This window comes from Dama dama, chromosome 2, assembly GCF_033118175.1.
Source record: "Dama dama isolate Ldn47 chromosome 2, ASM3311817v1, whole genome shotgun sequence".
Classification (NCBI taxonomy): domain Eukaryota; kingdom Metazoa; phylum Chordata; class Mammalia; order Artiodactyla; family Cervidae; genus Dama; species Dama dama.
Window position 1 is genome coordinate 6,259,926 of NC_083682.1, and position 20,177 is coordinate 6,280,102.

At 42.9% G+C, this 20,177-nt stretch overlaps 1 protein-coding gene across 4 annotated transcripts; it reads left to right on the top strand.

Annotated features, from left to right (window-relative positions):
• Positions 1-4,951: 4,951 nt before the first annotated feature.
• LOC133070542 (RNA-binding protein 4B) lies at positions 4,952-14,841 on the top strand. 4 transcript variants are annotated; one of them, XR_009696178.1, is made up of 5 exons: positions 4,952-5,131; positions 5,790-6,213; positions 11,105-11,781; positions 13,349-13,570; positions 14,168-14,841. XR_009696178.1 is itself a non-coding variant. In XM_061162950.1 (4 exons), exons 2-3 carry the CDS (start codon positions 5,802-5,804, stop codon positions 11,770-11,772), a joined length of 1,080 nt encoding a protein of 359 aa, XP_061018933.1. In that variant the 5' UTR covers positions 4,952-5,131; positions 5,790-5,801; the 3' UTR covers positions 11,773-11,781; positions 13,349-14,841. The 4 variants fall into 4 exon arrangements, 2 of the variants coding, with proteins under 2 accessions (XP_061018933.1, XP_061018939.1); XR_009696179.1 differs by having other exon boundaries at positions 14,249-14,841; XM_061162950.1 differs by having other exon boundaries at positions 13,349-14,841.
• The last annotated feature ends 5,336 nt before the right edge of the window (positions 14,842-20,177 follow it).

Here is a 20,177-nt window from a genome sequence, read left to right on the forward strand (position 1 = left end):
TCATTTGAAAAGCCCCTGATGCTGGGAAAGATTGAAGGCGGGAGGAGAAGAGGATGACAGAGGATGAGATGGTTGGATGGCATCACCGACTCGATGGGCATGAGTTTGAGTAAGTTCCATAACTCAAGTAACCCTAACTTGAGTAAGTTGGTGACAGACAGGGAAGCCTGGTGTGCTACAGTCCGTGGAGTCACAAAGAATCAGACACAACTGAGCAACTGAACTGACTGACATGTCCACACAAGTGGACTCAGAGAGCATGCTGCTGAGTTGCATCCTTGTGGCAGTTTGAATTACTTTTATGGGGCATTTCTTTCAGATTTCCTTTGGCCAATCATTCTGATTTGCCTGTTCACAGTTCATATTTTGTACATCTCAGGATCCTCCTAAGGATGCTACCGCAAAGGCCTGTGGGGAGAGCGTCCCTTGCCATCACTCGCCTTTGACCTCCAAGGAGCCTTTCTGTGCGTGTGTGGTCATAGAGGTCTCCTGACTTCGAGAATGAGAAATATGTGGTCTGGGCAGGGCCCAGCCTTCTCCCTTAATTGTCCTGCTGTTCTCGTCTTGAAGTTTCAGTCCACAGGGAATGAATCCCCTATCATTTTACTATGGAGAGATCCATCTATCTCTTGCCTCAAAACCAACAAGAGATTAATGAATAGACAAGAAAATCCTGCAAAGCAGCAACAAAAAAAGAGACTGTAACCTGACAAGAATCATGGGGAAAAGATATAAACAGGAAAGTTACAGAAGAGTAAACCTCCCAAACTTAAGAGAAACAAGAGATGTTTAGAATCATTAGTAATGAGAGAAATGCAAATTAAAGCAACAATGATATACCATTTTATACCTGCCAAAAATTAGAAAACTGGATAATGTCAAACACTGGCAGAGACACTGAAATGCAGGCTCCCTGGGGTGGGAGGTAGACTGGTTTCCAGAGGACAGCCTGACACTACTTGGTCAAGTTAGTTCTGAGACAGTCCTGGGATCTGGGACCTTTTGCTGCACTGCTACAATGCTTGTGCCTGGACACAACTCCCCTCAGATGACACTGAAAATAACTGTGTGCCTGTGCAATTTGGGCAAATTCTGGACCAAAAAGATACAAAGAGACCAAAAAACCCAACTGTCACTTTTGAGGTGCCTGAAGCAAAAAGCAAAAGCAGGATATTGTGCATGCTCCCTACACTCACCACCACCTAAGGAAGGGGCAAATCACCTAAGCCATCCCTCCAACCCAACCGCTGGACACACCCCTACCTTCACCCCATATAAAGAACAAGCTTGCCCCCCCTTGGGGAGCAAGCCAGCATGGGGACCTGTTTGTTTTCACATCCCCCCTGCTGCAACAGGGGCCCTAGTAAAGTCTTGCCTGAATTTTTTGTCTGGCCTCTAATCAATTAATATTGACTGGAGAAAGCCAAGAACCCTGGTTGGTAACAGTTTAATGTATACCCTATGACTCAGCAACCCAGAAATTCCATCCCAGTCCTAACTCCCCTCAAATTTTCACACCAGTCTATTAGGGTACACATAATTAACACAGGATGTCAACTGCAAGCTTATTTGTAACAAGAATAAGGAGTTAGAGGCAACCTGAGTGTCCTATGCTGGAAGAGAGACAGATAAAATATGCTGGCTGCACACTGTGGAGTATTGCTCAGTAGTTAGATACCCACAATAACACAGGGCTTCCCTGGTGGCTCAGTGGTAGAGAATCTGCCTGCCAATGAAGGAGATGTGGGTTTGATCCCTCGGGTGGGAAGATCCCCTTGGAGAAGGAAGTGGTAACCTGCTCCAGTATTCTTGCCTGGAAAATCCCACGTACAGAGGAGCTTGGCAGGCTACAGCCCATGGGGTTGCAAAAGAGTCAGACACATGACTTACTGAGTAAACAAGAACAACATAGTGCTTAGTGCAAAAAGCAAGAAACAATGAGCTATACAACACAATTTACATAAACATTTGCATAAATTAATTTACCCAAGTAAAATCTCCCCAAATGAAGAATGGGTGGACTTTGATCCATATTAGGAGAAACCAGATGTAAAAACAGATACTTGGGACAATCCAGTGGAAATTTAAATATAAATATCAGATGATATTAGCATAGCATAGAGCTGATTTTTTAGAGGCAGTAAGTGAAAACCTTATAGATGAAACGACATTATGACTGGAATTTGCCTTAAAAAAAACTCCAGCCCACCTGCCCCCAACACACACACACACGAAGCAAAGGGGCTACATGAAATAAGATGAGCAAATGTTGATAGTTGTCAAAGCTGAGTAAGGGGCCCAGAAGATTTCATAACATTCTCTATTTGTGCCTTTTTGAAAATGTCCACAATGAAGCATTTTTTGTCATGGAAAAAGCAAATGTGCATTAAAAAGACATGTCTTACAGAAAACAAACTTATGGTTACCAAAGAGGAAGGTAGGGGAGGGAAAATTAGGAGTTTGGGAATAGCAGATGCAAACTACTATATATAAAATAGACAACAAGGTTCTAAGGTATAGCACAGGTGACTATATTCAATATCTTGTAGGGACTTTCCTGGAGAAGGCAATGGCACCCCACTCCAGTACTCTTGCCTGGAAAATCCCATGGACAGGGGAGCCTGGTAGGCTGCAGTCCATGAGGTCGCTTGGAGTCGGACACGACTGAGCAAGTCCACTTTCACTTTTCACTTTCATGCATTGGAGAAGGAAATGGCAACCCACTCCAGTGTTCTTGCCTGGAGAATCCCAGGGACGAGGGAGCCTGGTGGGCTGCCATCTATGGGGTCACACAGAGTCAGACACGACTGAGGTGACTTAGCAGCAGCAGCAGCAGGGACTTTCCTGGATGGTCCAGTGATAAAGATTCTGAGCTTCCAATGAGAGGGCCTGGGTTCCATTCCTGGTCAGGGAACTAGATTCAACATGCTGCAACTAAACGTTTCCTTGCCCCAACTAAAAAGATCCTTCATGCCAAAACTAAGACAAATAAATAGCTTGTAACCCGTGATGGAAAAGAATATGAAAATGAGTATATATATATATATATACACATATATGTACAACTTTGTACACTTTGCTGTACACCAGAAACTAACATGACATGGTAAATATACTTCATTTTTAAAGAAAATATATCTTGCAAGAACACAAAATAATACATTCTAAATTCACTTAACGGTTGCCTATGAGGGTTTCCCTTGTGGCTCAGCTGTAAAGAATCTGCCTGCGATGCGGAAGACCTGGATTCGATCCCTAGGTTGGGAAGATCCCCTGAAGAAGGGAACGGCTACCCACTTCAGTATTCTGGCCTGGAGAATTCCATGGACTGTATAGTCCATGGGGCTGCAAAGAGTCGGACACAACTGAGCGACTTTCACTTTCAAAAAATGAGGGAAAGGGAAGGGGATAGATAAGAATAGGGAAATAGATGGGGGAGAAGATGGAATGATATGGTCAGAGCTATGAGGAGAAACAGTATAAAAACACAGGAGAAAAGGATGGTGAATGAATGAAAAATTTTAGAGGGGTGCAAGCTGTTAAAAGGATATTAGTTTTGGTAACCTCAGAAAACTTGGGGAATTGGAGAGGAAGACAGAACCCAAAACACAGGCATGAAGGTGGGCAACAGCAGGTTAACAGTTTGCAAAAATCCATCCTGAAACACTGGGAAGAAACCCAAGTTAGAAAACATTAATAGCAAAGATGAGTAAAAACTATTTCAGAAATGGGCAAAGGGGTCCCTCGCTGGTGTTTCAAAAGTCTGACTATAGAGAGAAACTGGAAATGACCAAGAGAAAAAGGGAAGGGGAGGGTTAAATAGAAATAGGTGGGAGGTAAGCATGAGTATTATCAGAATTGGAAGGACAGTGCCTCTGCTGACATTGGTGGAAAACAAAGAATTCAGTAAAAGAAATGTAACCGAGTAGCTTGAGAGAGAGGACACCGTGCAGAGTTTGTGCCTGATAGTATCAGAAAAGATATCAAGGAGGAATGACGACGGACAAACATCCTGGCATCCTCTACTTGGAGATAAGCTAAGTCCATCTATCTCCAGAAACGTCTCTTCTTTGTCCAAAGGTGACCGTGAGTAATCCCCCTTAGTGATTTCCTTTTGGCCAGCAGGAGGTGCCCTTGGACCACAGTTGAATTCTGAAAGATGGACCATGCCCCGGTCAGTTGCCTTGTCCAGCAGCTTGGTCTGGAGGTGGAGACCCTGGCCTGTCCCCCAAACAAGAAACCTCTCTGGTTCTCTACACCAAGCATTCGTTGGTGTGCTCACCAAGAATCAGGAACTGTTGAGGACACATAATTAGAACTTAATTCTCTAGCTAGGGAGAGAAAACCAGCCTTCGTGTATATGTGACAAACAAAACCCAACTGATTTGAGTGTAGCCTGGATAGAATGCCTCTAAGAGCTATCTCAGCTCTGCCATCTTCGGTTCTGTTTCCTCACCAGTGAAGTACGCTTGCAATTAAAAATTTTTGAATTATGTTTTAAAGCTCTACCAAAAAAAAAAAAAAAAAGTCAGGTTTCCTTGAAATGTGGTGCGCCTGTATTCCTAAAATGTTATCCCAAGCTACCATAGAGGCTGGCCGATCGCTAAGAAAACCCGCTTTTAGGGGACTCAGTGAGATAACCCTTTGTCATCTGCAGCGGCAGTCCTTCCCCACCTCCGCCCCCCGACACGGTCCAATAGCACGATCCATTGTGAATGGATCCATTGTGATCCACTGTGACTCCGGGCTTCTGATTTCACCAAGGCAGTGGTTGCGCCCAGAGCCTTCTGACGCGTGAGCGCCGACCCCCACCCACACCACCGTCCAAGGTGTTGATTGGCTAGCCGGGCCAGGGGGCGGGCTGACCTCCGCTCCGCCGCGCCGACAACAGCGGGCCCCGCCCCCTATCGGGGCGACTGGGAGCCGAGCCCCGGGCAGCAATTTGTACGCGGCCGCGGGATTGGTCGCCTGGCTCCCGCGAGGGTGAGGAGGGGGTGGGCAGTGCGCACTCGCGCGTGCGTCAGGTGGCGCGCGAGAAAGGCCCGGTCGCGCCGAGGTTTGAGCGGCCGTCGCCATTTTGTAGGGTTCTCTCTGACGCGGGAGCCGCCGCCAGCGCTGCTGCCACCCGGAGGTGCGCAAGCTTCTTGTGGGTGTGGGGGGAGCCTGAGAGCCGGGCCGGCCGGGCCTCTGGCGGACGGGGAGGGCCCAGAGTTTGGGTTTTTTCTCTTGGTGCGGGAGGTCCGGGGAAGACAACGGGAGGAGGCGGGGCCGGGTCTCCGGAGGGGGCGGGGCAGGGGTCGAGTCGAGTCTTTGTTGGGGAGAAGGCACGGGAGTTGGGTCGCCGGCGCGGGGGTGGGGGTTCCCAGTTGGGGCAAAGGGGGCCTTTTTATTCTTAAAAGTATTTTGAACGGTGATGCCTCCCGGAAGAGAGGTGCACAGATTTCCCTCCAAAACCTTGTTACCAGGGACAGTTAGATGTATGCCTCTTCCCCCCCATTTGGATTCTTCTCTTACCTGCCCCCAAACAGGAGTATTTCAAGCTAACCCTGTTACTTAAAATGCGCCTTATTTCACGAAGGACTATGCAATGCATGCTGACAACCGACCCGTTAGCGTGTTACACACAGCTCACACCACTCCTTAAGAGCTAACCTTCTTCCCGCTACTGAAAAAAGAGGGAACGTCTATGTGAGCATCTTGAAGGTGCCAAGAACTTGGGAGGATTAATCCAAAATGCAGTGCATTGAAACTTTCGCCTCTAATTTCTGAAAATCTTTCTTCTCTTTCAGGCTCTTGTCAGGATGGTGAAGCTGTTCATCGGAAATCTGCCTCGGGAGGCCACAGAGCAGGAGATCCGCTCACTCTTCGAGCAGTATGGGAAGGTGCTGGAATGTGACATCATTAAGAACTACGGCTTTGTGCACATAGAGGACAAGACGGCGGCCGAGGATGCCATCCGCAACCTGCACCACTACAAGCTGCACGGGGTGAACATCAACGTGGAAGCCAGCAAGAATAAGAGCAAAGCTTCAACCAAGTTGCATGTAGGCAACATCAGTCCTACTTGTACCAACCAAGAGCTCCGGGCCAAGTTTGAGGAGTACGGTCCTGTCATCGAATGTGACATCGTGAAAGATTATGCCTTTGTACACATGGAGCGGGCTGAGGATGCAGTGGAGGCCATCAGGGGCCTTGACAACACAGAGTTTCAAGGTGAACTGCTCTGGGGCCTGGGTGGCAAAACCGAGTGGGGTCTAGGTCTAGACAGAGGCAAGAACACAGGACCATGGGGCCGGCAGGGTGGTGTCTTCCATTCTACTTTAGCTGGAAATAGTAGAACGATTGTATGTTTACCATGCTTAAACACAACTTAACTCTTGGAGAAGCAAACACTTCTCCTTTTCAGATTTGCCAAGATGTTTCTCAATGTAGAATCACAAACGGTAGGTCACTTTTTCCTGCAAGCGTCATTCATTTGGGTGCTGTTGGAAGTTTAATCTGCAAATGGGAGAAGAAGATAAAGGTCTGTGGCTTGCTTCTTTTGTTATGATGAGGAAGCCTTATATATTTGAGAGTTTAAATGCATAGGGCTTATATTCCTTACTGCCCTGGGCAATGGGCCATGGTGGGGGAAAAAAGACATCTTTAAGAATCTCTGTATTCTAAATCTGGGTGGTGAATCTGATTTTGGGGGGTTATCTTTTGAGTACTCAAATTTGTTCAGTGTGTGATGAACTATATAAGCAGAGCCAAAAACCGTGCTATGTATTCTGCTCCACATACTATTATTTAATCCTAAAGGGAAAAAACGACATTTCTAAAAATGTTAGGTTGAATGGGAATTATGGTTCTGCTTCTGAGGAGATTCCGATTAGAGTGGCATATTGAATTATTTATATCATTAATAAAAGTACGGACGTTGTCATTAGTACTACAGGAGGTTGCAGATTCTCTGGAACTGTGCTGATATGGTAGCCACTAGCCCCATGTGGCTATGAAATTGAAATTAAATAAATTTTAAAGTTCAATTTCTCAGTTGTCTGCACACATTTCAAGCACTCAGAAGTCATCCAGGCTAGTGGTGACTGTATCAGTGCAGATACAGAACATTTACATCATCACAGGAAGTTCTCTTGTACAGCACTGTTCTACAAGCTTTTTGTTGATAGTGTCATCTTAGACCACATGTTTACATCCACTTTTCAGGTTTATAAATTAAGATCATTTTTTTCTCTGAGTACCATTAAAAGGGTTGTAAAGACGTACTAAAGGGTCCTCTACTAAACCTAGAAAACAGAAAAGAAATGGAGAAGAGGAAAAGTTGACCAGAAAAGGGTAAGAAAGTTTGCAGATAGTAGAGATTGCAAATAGTGCATCAGATATTTCTGGCTTCAGCCAGTGGTGTCCTGACTTTTAGTTGCTCTTTAAAGCACAGGGCAAAAATTGTAGATACTTGCTACCATTTACTTGTCATATGATCTTGGACAAGTGTTTTAACCTCTTTGTGCTTCATTTTCCCCACTTATAAAATAGAGTTATAATGATCCCTGCTGTACCTCCCTCACAGGATGGTAGTGAGGCTAGAATGAGGTAATAGATGTGAAAGTGCTTTGACAGTAAAAGCACTGTATGATAAAAGGTGAGTGGTGTTCGCAACAACAAATGTTTCTATGATGGTTAGAAACTTCTTTAAAATGTAATACCTTTCCTCATTTATATTTGGTTTTCTTTTATTATTTTGGAAAGCTGTTGCACTTCAGATACCTTTAAAAAATACCCTGAATTATTTTCATTGGATGAAGGAGGGCATCATGAATGGACAGTGTTGGAGGAAATGGGAGTTCTCTCTTGATAGGTAACAAGCAAAATGTGAAATAATGCAGTTAAAGTCTGGTACAAACTGCAGCAATGTTCTAGTATAATACTGCTTGTCTTTACCTTTTTAATATGCGAGTGAGTAAAAGGATAGGATCAGAAATAGGTATATGGACGTCAGTTAATTGAGGGGGGGGTTAGCTTGAAAGAAATGTGTTTTAATACAGTGGGTTTCATTCAGGATGTAATAACACAATGATCCATGAAATTTTTTTAAACGTCATTATTGGGGAAAAAAGGATCTTTTATTTGGTTTTCATGTTCTTAGCCTGGGCCCTCTGGAGAAAGCGCTCAACTTTTCGTTATGTTTTACATACAGACATTTTTATAACCAGCTCTGTTTTTTTTCCAGATGACAAGAGAAAGTTTTAGCATTGGATAGTAAGTTGCAGTCTTACAGAAAATACAATCTAGATACCAATTTGTCACAGTTTTTTCATAAAGCCTTTTTATTCATCTCCTAATAAAGGGGACCTCTTAAGAATGCCGCTTTGGTCATCTTTTGAACCTTTATATGTTAATGGCTGCTACTGAGGCTTCCTGACTGTAAGACTAACAAAAGAAAGCAGCAGAATCTGAGTTTACCCGAGTCTCTGAGGATCTGTTTCCTCCCCATAAACAGCAGGAGCTGAACTGCTACTGACTTAGCAAGCAGTTTGCACTGAAAGACCCTGAAGAAGCTGTTCCCAAGTAATAACTCAGGCAGCTGAACTGGGAATGATATATGAGTTTATGTGTTTTGTTTTTCACCAGTATGTAAACAAACATTAAATTGGAGTACAGTTGTATATCAAGCTATATCCCTAATCTCTGGGTCCTGTTACTTGGCAGGAGCTCAGCAGTGAGGACCTCAGGTTGCCCACCTCTTTCATTCAAAAGAAAACACTTGTGGGAGGTGGAGGCTGGTTTTCTGGGAAATGTTGGCAACATACCTCAGTAATTTTTTGGAGATTTCAGAAAATTTTTAAGCTTTTGGCTTCTCCAAGTGTGGTAGAGTAGTAGAATTTAATCTTCCTCCAGTTTTCTTTGCATTGGTTCCTTAAAGTAATAGAGAAGCACAGTATATTTCAATTACCATAAGAATTTTAGAAGATTTAAATGCCTGGTTACAACCTTTAGAAAGATTATGTGAAAAAAAGTATCACTTCTGTTGTAGATCTTTTAGTTCTAGATTTAAAAAGTTGTTTACCTGATTCCTTTTTACAGTTACTACAGATGTTTATAAACTTCTCAGTTCCACTCTAAAAGCAGTGGTGGAGAGTGTATGTAGTAATAGAAACATCAAGGGGAAAAAAGTCACTGGGTTTTGTTTCTCAAAAAAAAAATGGATCCATAATCTGTAAAGGATTAAATTACATATTTTCCTTGAAAATGTACTTGTAGGCCTCTGGACTGGCTGCTTTTTAGATTGGCATGGTTACACTGACTTCAGAATTGAAACACTGTTTGTGTCTATCACACGCGTTTAATGTCACCATGTATGTTTGAAAGGCAAGTAGCTTGTAATCCCTCCAGTCCAAATTATAGGGAATTCTACATTTGGGATATAAATATTGGGCAAAAATCCGTGTGTTTCTGTTCTAAGCACAGTTAGCATTTGTCCTGTAATAACGTCTAAGAATGGGTAAGAATGGGAGTATCTGTATCTCTGAAAATAACGGGATGGCTCAGTGCTGCTTGCATGTTAAATTGCTGTCTGATATCTGTTGACACTATCAGTGTTGATGGTGGATGCTGCCTCTCTACTCGCAGCTGGAAGTAAAAACCTGACCTCCTTTGTTTCTGCTAAAGAAAGGGTTTTAAGTTTGAGGCAGCAGCTACTAGAAGCTGGGGTGGTAGGAATGTTGGACGTTGGGCAGAACTGAGTTTGACTAAAGTGATATTACTGCACTAACCCGCTCCCCTCTCAGGGTCAGTGCATGGCGCTGTTCTGGCTGCCGTCCTGAATCGGGCTGTTTCCAACAGGATGGTGGAGCACGAGGCCTCCTACCGCATAGCTGCATCCAGAACAAGGTCTGTTACAGAGAGAGCAACTTGCTGATCGCGGAGGGGGGATTTGTCCTGAGCAGCCCTTTAGAGTGATGCGAATCCCCAGTTCTCTACAACTGTACTGGCTGCTTTTGGCTATGATCTGTAAAGCATTGACTTGATCTCCAAAGTCTTAGGCAGTTTGGCACCAAATGCTGCCAAGAATATGCCTTTTCTCAAACTGCTTTTAAAGACCTTGGATGCTTTCATTAGCAAGGCTCCCTGGGCTTGGTTGTTCACAAGCCCAGGGCAAAGATTGTTTCTTCTCTTCGCTGTTCCTCGTGCTGGTCATTTCTTGCAAGTATGGATGTGGCTTGTTTGTACGGGTGCCCTGAAGCCTTTAGGCCAATGCTGCATTTTTCTAACAAGTAGACAATTCCCTGTAAAGAATTGTTTACAGGTTTATGTCGTTTACTGCATAACAGGATGAAATGCCAATCATTCCATTATATGAAAACACACTGTCCCTAAGAAACCAGTACTGCTTCAAGAACCATTTCTTGCTGTTGAGAGACTTAGGTCAGGTAGCTTTCTTTTCCACAGCAGGCGTGGATTCACCTTAGCTTAAAAAAAAAAAAAAATGTGGGGGTGGGGTTAAAGTCTGGAAGCTCTTATATCGAACTCTTAAGGGGTCCTGGAGTTCAGGCAGATGATGCGCCAGGTATGATTTGTGTGCCCAACATAGCCTTCTGGTGACACTTGCAAAAACGGCTGGAAGAAACAAGATGGACAGCACATGCTGTGGCTTTTTAAGCTACAGTACATGCTTAGGCCTTATGTGGCCCTGAGTAAATCAATGAGAGCTTGGTAAGATGCTTTACTATGCAGAGCATAACTGAGGTGTTACTGGATATTTGATTTGGAAAAATGGTCAGGTTTTGCTAATAGTATTGAAAAGTGGAAACTTTTGGAAAGTGGAAACTCAATTTCTATGTTGGGGAGAAAAAAGTCGTGGAGACGGAAGTAGGAGGGAATCCCGGTCTACTGTGTAAGTAGAAAGTATTGACTGGTTTCTGAGGATTCAGATTTTCTAAGTCTCATCTGTTAAAACTTCAGCTGCTTTTTTGGAGGGGATTGTTGAAATAGGGTTGTAGGAATGTGTGTTTGTATGTTTGTGTGTCTTTTGCCAACTAGTTGATTTTGGGGAAGACATAGAAGGTTAATGAGTTATAATAAATCTTCTTAAATCTATTTCCTAAAGGCAAACGAATGCACGTGCAGTTGTCTACCAGCCGGCTTCGGACTGCCCCTGGGATGGGAGACCAGAGTGGCTGCTATCGGTGTGGGAAAGAGGGCCACTGGTCCAAAGAGTGTCCAGTAGACCGTTCAGGCCGCGTGGCGGACTTTACTGAGCAGTATAATGAACAGTATGGAGCGGTGCGCACACCTTATACCATGGGCTACGGGGAGTCCATGTATTACAACGACGCATATGGAGCACTTGACTACTATAAGCGTTACCGAGTCCGCTCTTACGAGGCAGTGGCAGCAGCAGCAGCAGCTTCCGCGTACAACTATGCAGAGCAGACCATGTCTCATCTGCCTCAAGTCCAGAACACGGCTGTGACCAGTCACCTCAGCTCCACGTCCGTTGACCCCTACGACAGACACCTGTTGCCAAACTCGGGCGCTGCTGCCACCTCAGCTGCTATGGCTGCTGCCGCTGCCACCACTTCCTCCTATTACGGAAGGGACAGGAGCCCCCTGCGTCGTGGTGCAGCGGTGCTCCCCGCAGTTGGAGAGGGCTACGGTTATGGGCCAGAGAGTGAGCTGTCTCAGGCTTCAGCAGCTGCACGGAATTCTCTGTATGACATGGCCCGGTATGAACGGGAGCAGTATGTGGACCGAGCACGGTACTCAGCCTTTTAAAAACTGGAGGTGAGAGTGGGGTGGGTGTGGTTAAGAGATTCCATTGAGTTCCCCAGAAAGGAGACCTTGCCACATAGAGGAGGCTAAAGCCACCTGTTTGCTGTCAGGACACTATCCAAAAGGTAGTCACTGCATTTTAGTCTTAAATATTTCTCTGGGCCAGAGCTTCATTTGACCTGTTGAGGTCTTTGTTTACAGCTCCAACCAACTTGTCCATCCTGGGAAAACAACAACTCAGTTTATTAGTCAGGATATTGTTCTTTAATCAAATGTAAGCAGATCTGGGTTACAAGAAACATAGTTGAAGAGAACTAACACTTGTTGAGTACTCTCTTTGTACATACATTTAATGATACAGCGAGGTTTTAAGATATTTTCTCTTACAGAGAAAGGAACCTAAGGCTCAGAGAGGTTAAGTACTTTGTCTAATGTCATCTGGTGATTGAGAGTTCCAGAATTCAGGTAGGACTCAGGCCTACCTGAGTCCAAAACTACTTTCTCTTCCCACCACAAAAGTCACTGTGATGTATGTTGAAGAGTGTAGGTTCAGAAGTTAATCATTAATGTCACCAGTGAGGATTTAAACTAACTTCAGATTTCCAGTTTGCTAATAAAACTATTACTTAGCTCATGAGCCTTTATCAGAGAAAACTCTTCTAATATATAAGCCAAATAAAATCCTCTGAATTTTAGGCATTTAGTTCCAAGACACTTGCTGGAAAGCAATGTTTTAATGCCAGTGTCTGCTCTGGATTCCGTGGAGTTCCTTCTTTATTAGTAATCCAGAGCATCTTGTTCTCCGTGGGCACTTAGCTGCATTTCTGCATGGCTTATGATGCTACTTTCTAGAGCCTGACACTTCCCATTGCTTCCAGCAAATTTTGGGGGTTTTTTTGTTTGAGAACATTTAAAGAGCTAGATTAAACAAGTAATTTTCTGAAGTATATGAAATTCCATTGATGGTAACCCTGGCAGTTTAATTTTTCCTTTTTCAGGTAATGTAAACAAAGATATTGGAATGTTAAGGCTAACTAGAGTATCTAGAAATTGATACCCAGTACCTTGAAATTGAGCATCAGCAGAACTGGAGGCCTAGCAGGAAAGTTAAACTGAGTTACCACCGAGTTTCCAGGGTTCTTAACATACCTCTTTGATGTATGAGTAGAAGAAAACCAAGTGACAGGAGTTTTCCCTTTTACATGGTGAGAAGCAAATATATGAACCTGTGATGTTATATCCTGTGTGACTATGATAAGACAGGGATCTGCTGTGACTACTGTGTAGCAGTGAGTGTTCATTTGCATGAAGTAGATCTTAACAACTAGTGTAGTCTGCCATTAATCTTTTAATGCTGCTGGTCTGCCATGAAGTTAGGATATGCCTCTAAAGTAAGGTGGTGTCTCCCAGACAACTGTACCTTTCTCTCAACTATGTTCCAAAGTTAAACATTAAATAGTACATATTGTGGTCTTTAAAGGGTATTACTAAGGTATGTGTATGTGGTTTTTGACTGCTAGCAGTGGTTGTTCAACTAACCTCTTTTTAGTGATGACTGTTAAAGAAACTTACCTTCCAGGTATGAACCTCATATGGACTGAATAACCCTGAGTTGGTTGCAGTCCCAGGAGCCTGATGTTAATGAGGCTGCCAGGATGAAATACTCCAGAACTGTTGGGGATCCAAATTCGGGTCTCACCCTAGCAGAACTGATTCAAGAACGTCACAACTTTTGAAGTCGATTGGCACAGATCAAGACCAAGATTTGGCCCTTTGTCTGTAATAAGTAGAGGAACTTGGTGTGAGTTAACTTTTTTTTTCCCCCAGCCATTGGTGTCTGGAGTTCCCATCACCAATGGAAGAATTAGAGAATTTAGGATTTCTTCTCTTGTTTTGGTAAGGGAGATTTGGTCAATTAAAGGAGCTACTGTAACTGTGACTCTAAATCTGTGACAGTATGATAGCGCAGGTATGTTGGAGGATGAATGAACCACTCCTTGATACCCTTTATGATTGTCATTTCTGAAAACGTGTTTATATGAAAGATGAAAATGAGACATATTTAGAATAATGTAATTGGCCATATTTGAGACCTAGCATCTTCTGATTTTTTAGAAACCAAAAATTAAATTATGGTTCTTGATATCTGTATGCCCTTTGTTTCAGTGGCAGTAGCCTTGTATCACAGAAGTAGTCTTACCTAAAGGATGGGTAAGAAAATGAGAAAGATATATTTATCACCAATACAGCAGTCTTCCAGACAGATTGCTTCTTGTTGTATATATATAAGTAGATTCCTATATATAGCCATAGTAGAAAGGTAATTACATGAGATGTAACTTTGATCCGATCTGACTTGGTTTTGTTTTGTTCTGTTCTTTTTCCCCCTGGAATACAGGACGGGACCAGGGCCCTTGTACTCGGAGCCACGCTGCTCTCCAGGCATTGTGTAAGCCTCTTGTGTTGTGCTCTCTTTCAGGTAGGATAATTGCGGACTGAACCCTCGGGCTGCGGTCATATATGAGAACTTGCTCCGCGCGGTCCCCTTTGCCGGGATGTTTCCATTGCTTCATGTTTCAGTAAACAAAGGAGTTTGTGACCAACTATGTTTTCTTTCTTAATTTAATTCTTCTAAGTTGACTTTTCTTTCCTCCTGGCACTAGTCTCTGTAGCCTTTCTGTTCCTTGTGTTCTCAGCCTCTGAGCAGCCCTAGGTAAGGATTTTGCGGGCATCCCCTTTCTCCTATACAGTGGAATCCCTCTTATCTTGCTTTCCTTAGGTGTTGAACCCTTCTCCCTGCCTACCTGCAACATCTCCTTTCCCTTTAAAATGACCACGTAGAGGCAAGCAACCTTTACTCTTCTCTGTTAGCTCTGGACTCTTGACACTGAAGCTAATCTTCTGAAATTGCTAAGACCATTGGGGTTTTGGTGGTTTTGTTTGTTTTGCTTTGTTTTATGTCTGACCTGTGATCGTGGTACAGCAGTAGCTGAAATTTAGCCTTGTTTTACTCCACTTCTCCCACTTTTTTTTTTATATATATTTTGACAAATAAACGTTTCTAACACTTAAGTATCTTTTTGTATGTGTATGACTTAATTTACCACAAATGTCTTCTGGTTCTTTCTCAGTTGTGGTCAAACTACAGACTTCAGTGGAAGAACAGATACCTGAAATTTACATGTAAAGGATTTAGTGAGATAAGTACTACGGTCTCAGCACTGAGTGGAGATAAATTAGCCAGCATCTTGAGACACTAAAAAGTATGCTACATGTAGTGGTCAGGCTCCTTCTCTGTAAATAACCAGAGCTACTTTTTCCTGTTTATACACCAGCAAACCCAGGTTGGTAGTGATAGAAGTCAGCCTCACAGAAAGGGGGCTGTGTCAGGAAAAGGTTGAGTCAGAACAAGGACCTATCGTATTGACTCAGTTTGACTTCACAGTATATGTTCATTTACATTCACAATTTAAACTAGAATTAGACTTTGGCTAAAATGAATAAAGTAGTTATGATGATGTGGGGATATGTCAGTATTTTGAGCAGAAAAGCAACTAGGGTATTCATAAGTGGCAGTGATAATCTTGTGCAATAAAATGCGTCCCCTAGAAAAATTTTAAAAAGATTTATGGACATGATATTTAGTTATCATGTAGGTCCTCATAAAACAAATTTAATGATGGACTCTACTTAAACTTTATTGTATCCTATATTACATGGTGATGTAAATTCTGTGAACCTTTAAAAACTGCATTTTCCCCACATATTTTGTACTTAAAATATATCTGTCTGACATAAGTGAAGCAAAATTTCTCCCTGATTTTTGGGGGTAGTATACAACAATATAGAGAGGTTCCCTGCTCCATGTACACACTCCCAACTAGAGCTGATGTACGCAAAGCCCACATTAGCCCCAGTATTCCCCAAGGAGGCAGAATTGTCCTAGTCGGTTTTTTTAAGGGCAGAGACACAGATTTCATTGTGATTGATCTGCAAGGCATCATGCAGAGCAAATAAATATGTACAGATTTTGTTAGCCTCACTAAAATCTCTGGTCCTGCTCTATGCTAAGTTAATGTTGCATCTGTAAAAAATACTTATTTGACTGTGTTGGGTCTTAGTTGTGGCATGTGAAATGTAGTTCCCTGACCAGGGATTGAACCCGGGCCACCTGCGTTGAGAGCGTGGTGTCTTAACCAGTGGGACACTAAGGAAGTCCCAACATAACAATTTAACATATCTTGATTTCCGTTATCACTGGTAGAAAAAGCTAGAAAAAAAATTGGATTCGGTTAACATTTCTACATCAGCACTGCCTAGTAAAACTTCCGGCATTGTTGAACATGTTCTATAGCGGTGCTCCAGTCTATAGCTACTAGATACATGTGGCTATTAAAAGTACTTGAAATGTGCCCAGTGAAACTGGGAAACAGAAGTTTTTAATTAGCTTCATGTGGCTAGTGGTTACTGTATTGCACAGCACAGTTTAAATGTGAAGGACGGACTTCCCTAGTGGTCCAGTGGTTAAGCTGCCATGCCTGTACTGCAGGGGACTCAGGTTTGATCCCTCGTTGGGGAACTAAGATCCTGCATGCTGCATGTTGTAGCCAAAAAAAAAAAGTAAAGGAGAAAAAGCCTCGAAGAATCATATAAAATACTTTTCCCTTAGAAAATCCTTTCACTCTGCCCAAAACAGATGACACTGGAAAGGGGTTAGTTTTCAGACAACATAAGAGGACTGTTGAAACAAACAGGTGTATTTCTAAACCTCAGTTTAGAAACTCCATGTGGGGGTACATAATTCCTTTTATCTACCAAGACCAAATTCTCATTATAGACCATTTTAAAGTGCCACAAGGCCTCTCACACTAAAAGTTCCTGAATTGATTCATCACTGATTTGAATTCCAAACCAGGATTTTGATGATGAATGAGATGTGATTCCTAGTTGAGAAGCAAACTCGCTATGTATGCTTGCTGTAAGCACTGCGGAGGGATGAGTACAGGGTGCTTTGGAAACATGTAAATAGTGGCTGACTTTAGGGGCTGGGTGGAGGGGGGCGATTGCTATTCAAGTTGAGGAAACCACATATGTGAAGGCCCCTGATCAGGAAAAGCGTGGTGACCATTAGGAAGCAAAGTCTGTATAACAGAAATCTGAAGAGGTAAGTCCAGCACAGTTATGAGAGCCTTGTGGGCTATGTTAAGGAATTTCATCTTTAACTGGTAACTGGAGAAGGAAATAGCAACTGAATCCAGTATTCTTGCCTGGGAAATCCAAAGACAGAGGAGCCTGATGGGCTACAGTCCATAGGGCCACAAAAAAGACGTAGTGACTAAAGAATAACAACAATGACTAATGATATTGAGCACCTTTTCTTATACTTATTGACCATTTGTATATTTTCTTTGATGAAGTGTCTGGTTCAAGTCTGCATATTTTTAAAAACTGAGTTGTGAAAACCATCCAAATATTTGTCAACTGATGAATAAGTACAATGTGATATATCCATATAGTGGGATATCATCTAATAACAGAATGAAGTACTAATATATGCTACAACATGGATGATGCTGAAAACATGCTAATTGAAAGACACCAGACACAAAAAGACCACATGCTATATGATGCTATGCATGTGAGATACCCAAAATATGTAAATCTACAGGATAGTGAAAGTCGCTCAGTCACGTCTGACTTTTTGCAACCCCATGGACTTATATGGTCCATGGAATTCTCCAGGCCAGATTACTGGAATGGGTAGCCTTTCCCTTCTCTAGGAGATCTTCCCAACCCAGGGATCAAACCCAGGTCTCCCACATTGTGGGCAAATTCTTTACCAACTGAGCCACAAGGGAAGCCCAAGAATACTGGAGTGGGTAGCCTTTCCCTTCAGGGGATCTTCCTGACCCAGGAATCAAACTGGGGTCTCCTGTATTGCAGGCAGATTCTTTACCAACTGAGCTATCAGGGAAGCCCACTCATCTTACTATCACTGGGATAGTAAGTAGATGATTGGTTGCCTAGGCCTAGAGAAGGGTGTGTGTTGGGGCGGGGGGGGGGGGGGGGGGGGGGCGGGCGCCAAGCGGGGATGGGGGTGGACAACCAAAATGAGCAAGATTTCTTTGTGGAGTAATGTGCATGTGCTCTAGAATAAATTATGAGGATGGATGTACAGCTTTGTGAATATACTAAGAGCCACTGAATTATTATTAAATGAGTGAATTGGGGACTTCAGAGGATATGGGTTCGATCCCTGGTCAGGGAACTAAGATTCCCCCAAGTCCTGGAGCAACTAAGCTCATGGTGCTGCAACTGCTGAGCCCGCTCACCACTACTAGAAAGTGTACGCACCACAATGAAAGCCCCTGCATGATGCAACGAAGATCTGGCATGCTGCAACTAAGACCTGACGAAGCCAAATAAATGCTTTTTAAATGGGTAAATTGTACAGCATGTAGAATTACATCTCAATAAAGCTGTTAGACGTGAAAAAAAAAATTGTGTATAGTCATAGTTGCAAACATTCAAATAATAAAGTCTGGCTAAGGAGGGAAAAACTAACTGGAAGCTATAAAAGGGCTTTTAAGTTTGAGGATAATAGGATCAGATTCATTTTTCATGAAAGATCACTATGATTGGACAGGAATAAAAGGGAATAGCATTATACTTCAGTGTTCACAACAGCATTATGTACAGTTATACCAAGGGATGGAAGCAACCTGTGTCCATCAACAGATGAATGGACAAAGATGATGTGTGGAGTGTGTGTATGTGTAGATGGTGGTATTCCTATATTACTACTCAGCCATAAAAAAGAACAGATTTTGCCATTTGCAGCAACATAGATGAACTTTATACTATGTGAGGCCTTCCCTAGTGGCTCAGAAAATGAATCTGCCTGCAATGCAGGGAACCCAGGTTCGATCCCTGGATCAGGAGGAAGATCCCCTGGAGAAAGGAATGGCTACCCACTCCAGTAGTCTTGCCTGGAGAATTCCATGGACAGAGGAGCCTGTTGGGCTATAGTCCATGGGATTGTAGAGTCAGACACAACAGTGACTAACACTTTCACTTCACTGTCATGCTAAGTGAAATAAGTCAGAAAACATACTGTATGATATCACTTACATGTTGAATCTAAAACTACAACTGATGACTAAAACAAACAAGAAACGCTGACAGATATAGAGAAGCCAACTGGTGGTTACCAGTGGAGAGACAGAAGCGGGAGGGGCTGCATAGGGGTGGGGGGAAAAAGTTACAGTATTATATGAAATTGTGTGAATCTTTTGAAAACTGTAAAGCACTAAAGAATTTAAAGAATCATCCAAATTTTAAAATATTTTTTAAAATTTTAAAAGAGAATGGCGAGATTTGCCTGATACATGATAGAGATCTCTCACCAAATCATGAAGCCAACAGAGTTCATGTTTTGTTTTAAAGGAAGAAAAACTACCTCACAGAAAAATAACCACTCATACACAATTCCAGGGCACAGGGTTTAAATCCCTGAGGATGACTGATAAGCGTTTACCATGGATGGGCTGTGCCTCTCCCACTCTGCCACCACTGAGCACCTGCTGCAGGCCAGGCCCTACCTAAAGGTTTTACACCAGGCACCACTGAGTGCTGAGGGGCAAGGGAGATGAGGTCAGTCTCAGAGACCTTAAGAGAGAAGAAAGTATGACTACAACGGTAATTGCTATAAGAAATGTAACAGCATTGTAAGAGTTCAGAGAAGAATTATTTGTGCGATTCTACTAACAAAACTGACTCATCTCACACGCTAGCAAAGTAATGCTCAAAATTCTCCAAGTGAGACTTCAACAGAATGTGAACCAAGAACTTCCAGATGTTCAAGCTGGGTTTAGAAAAGGCAGAGGAACCAGAGATCAAATTGCCAGCATCCATTGGATCATTGAAAAAGCAAGAGAGTTCCAGAAAAACATCTACTTTCTGCTTTATTGACTCTGCCAAAGCCTTTGACTGTGTGAATCACAACAAACTGTGGAGAATTCTTCAAGAGATGGGAGTACCAGACTACCTTACCTGCCTACTGAGAAATCTGTATGCAGATCAAGAAGCAACAAACCAGACATGGAACAACAGACTGGTTCCAAATTGGGAAAGGAATACGTCAAGGTTGTATACTGTCACCCTGCTTATTTATTTATTTGCTTATTGAGCTTATATGCAGAGTACATCATGTGAAATGCTGGGCTGGATGAAGCACAAGTTGGAATCAAGATTGCCGGGAGAAATATCAATTACCTCAGATATGCAGATGACACCACCTTATGGCAGAAAGGGAAGAGGAACTAAAGAGTGTCTTGATGAGAGTGAAAAAGCTGGCTTAAAACTCAACATTCAAAAAACTAAGATCAAGACCTCCGGTCCCATCACTT

Coding starts and splice junctions, on each gene's coding strand:
- LOC133070542 (XM_061162950.1), top strand. CDS start 5,802: ATGGTGAAGCTGTTCATCGGAAATCTGCCTCGGGAGGCCACAGAGCAG. Junction 6,214..11,104: donor TGACAACACAGAGTTTCAAG/GTGAACTGCTCT, acceptor TATTTCCTAAAG/GCAAACGAATGCACGTGCAG.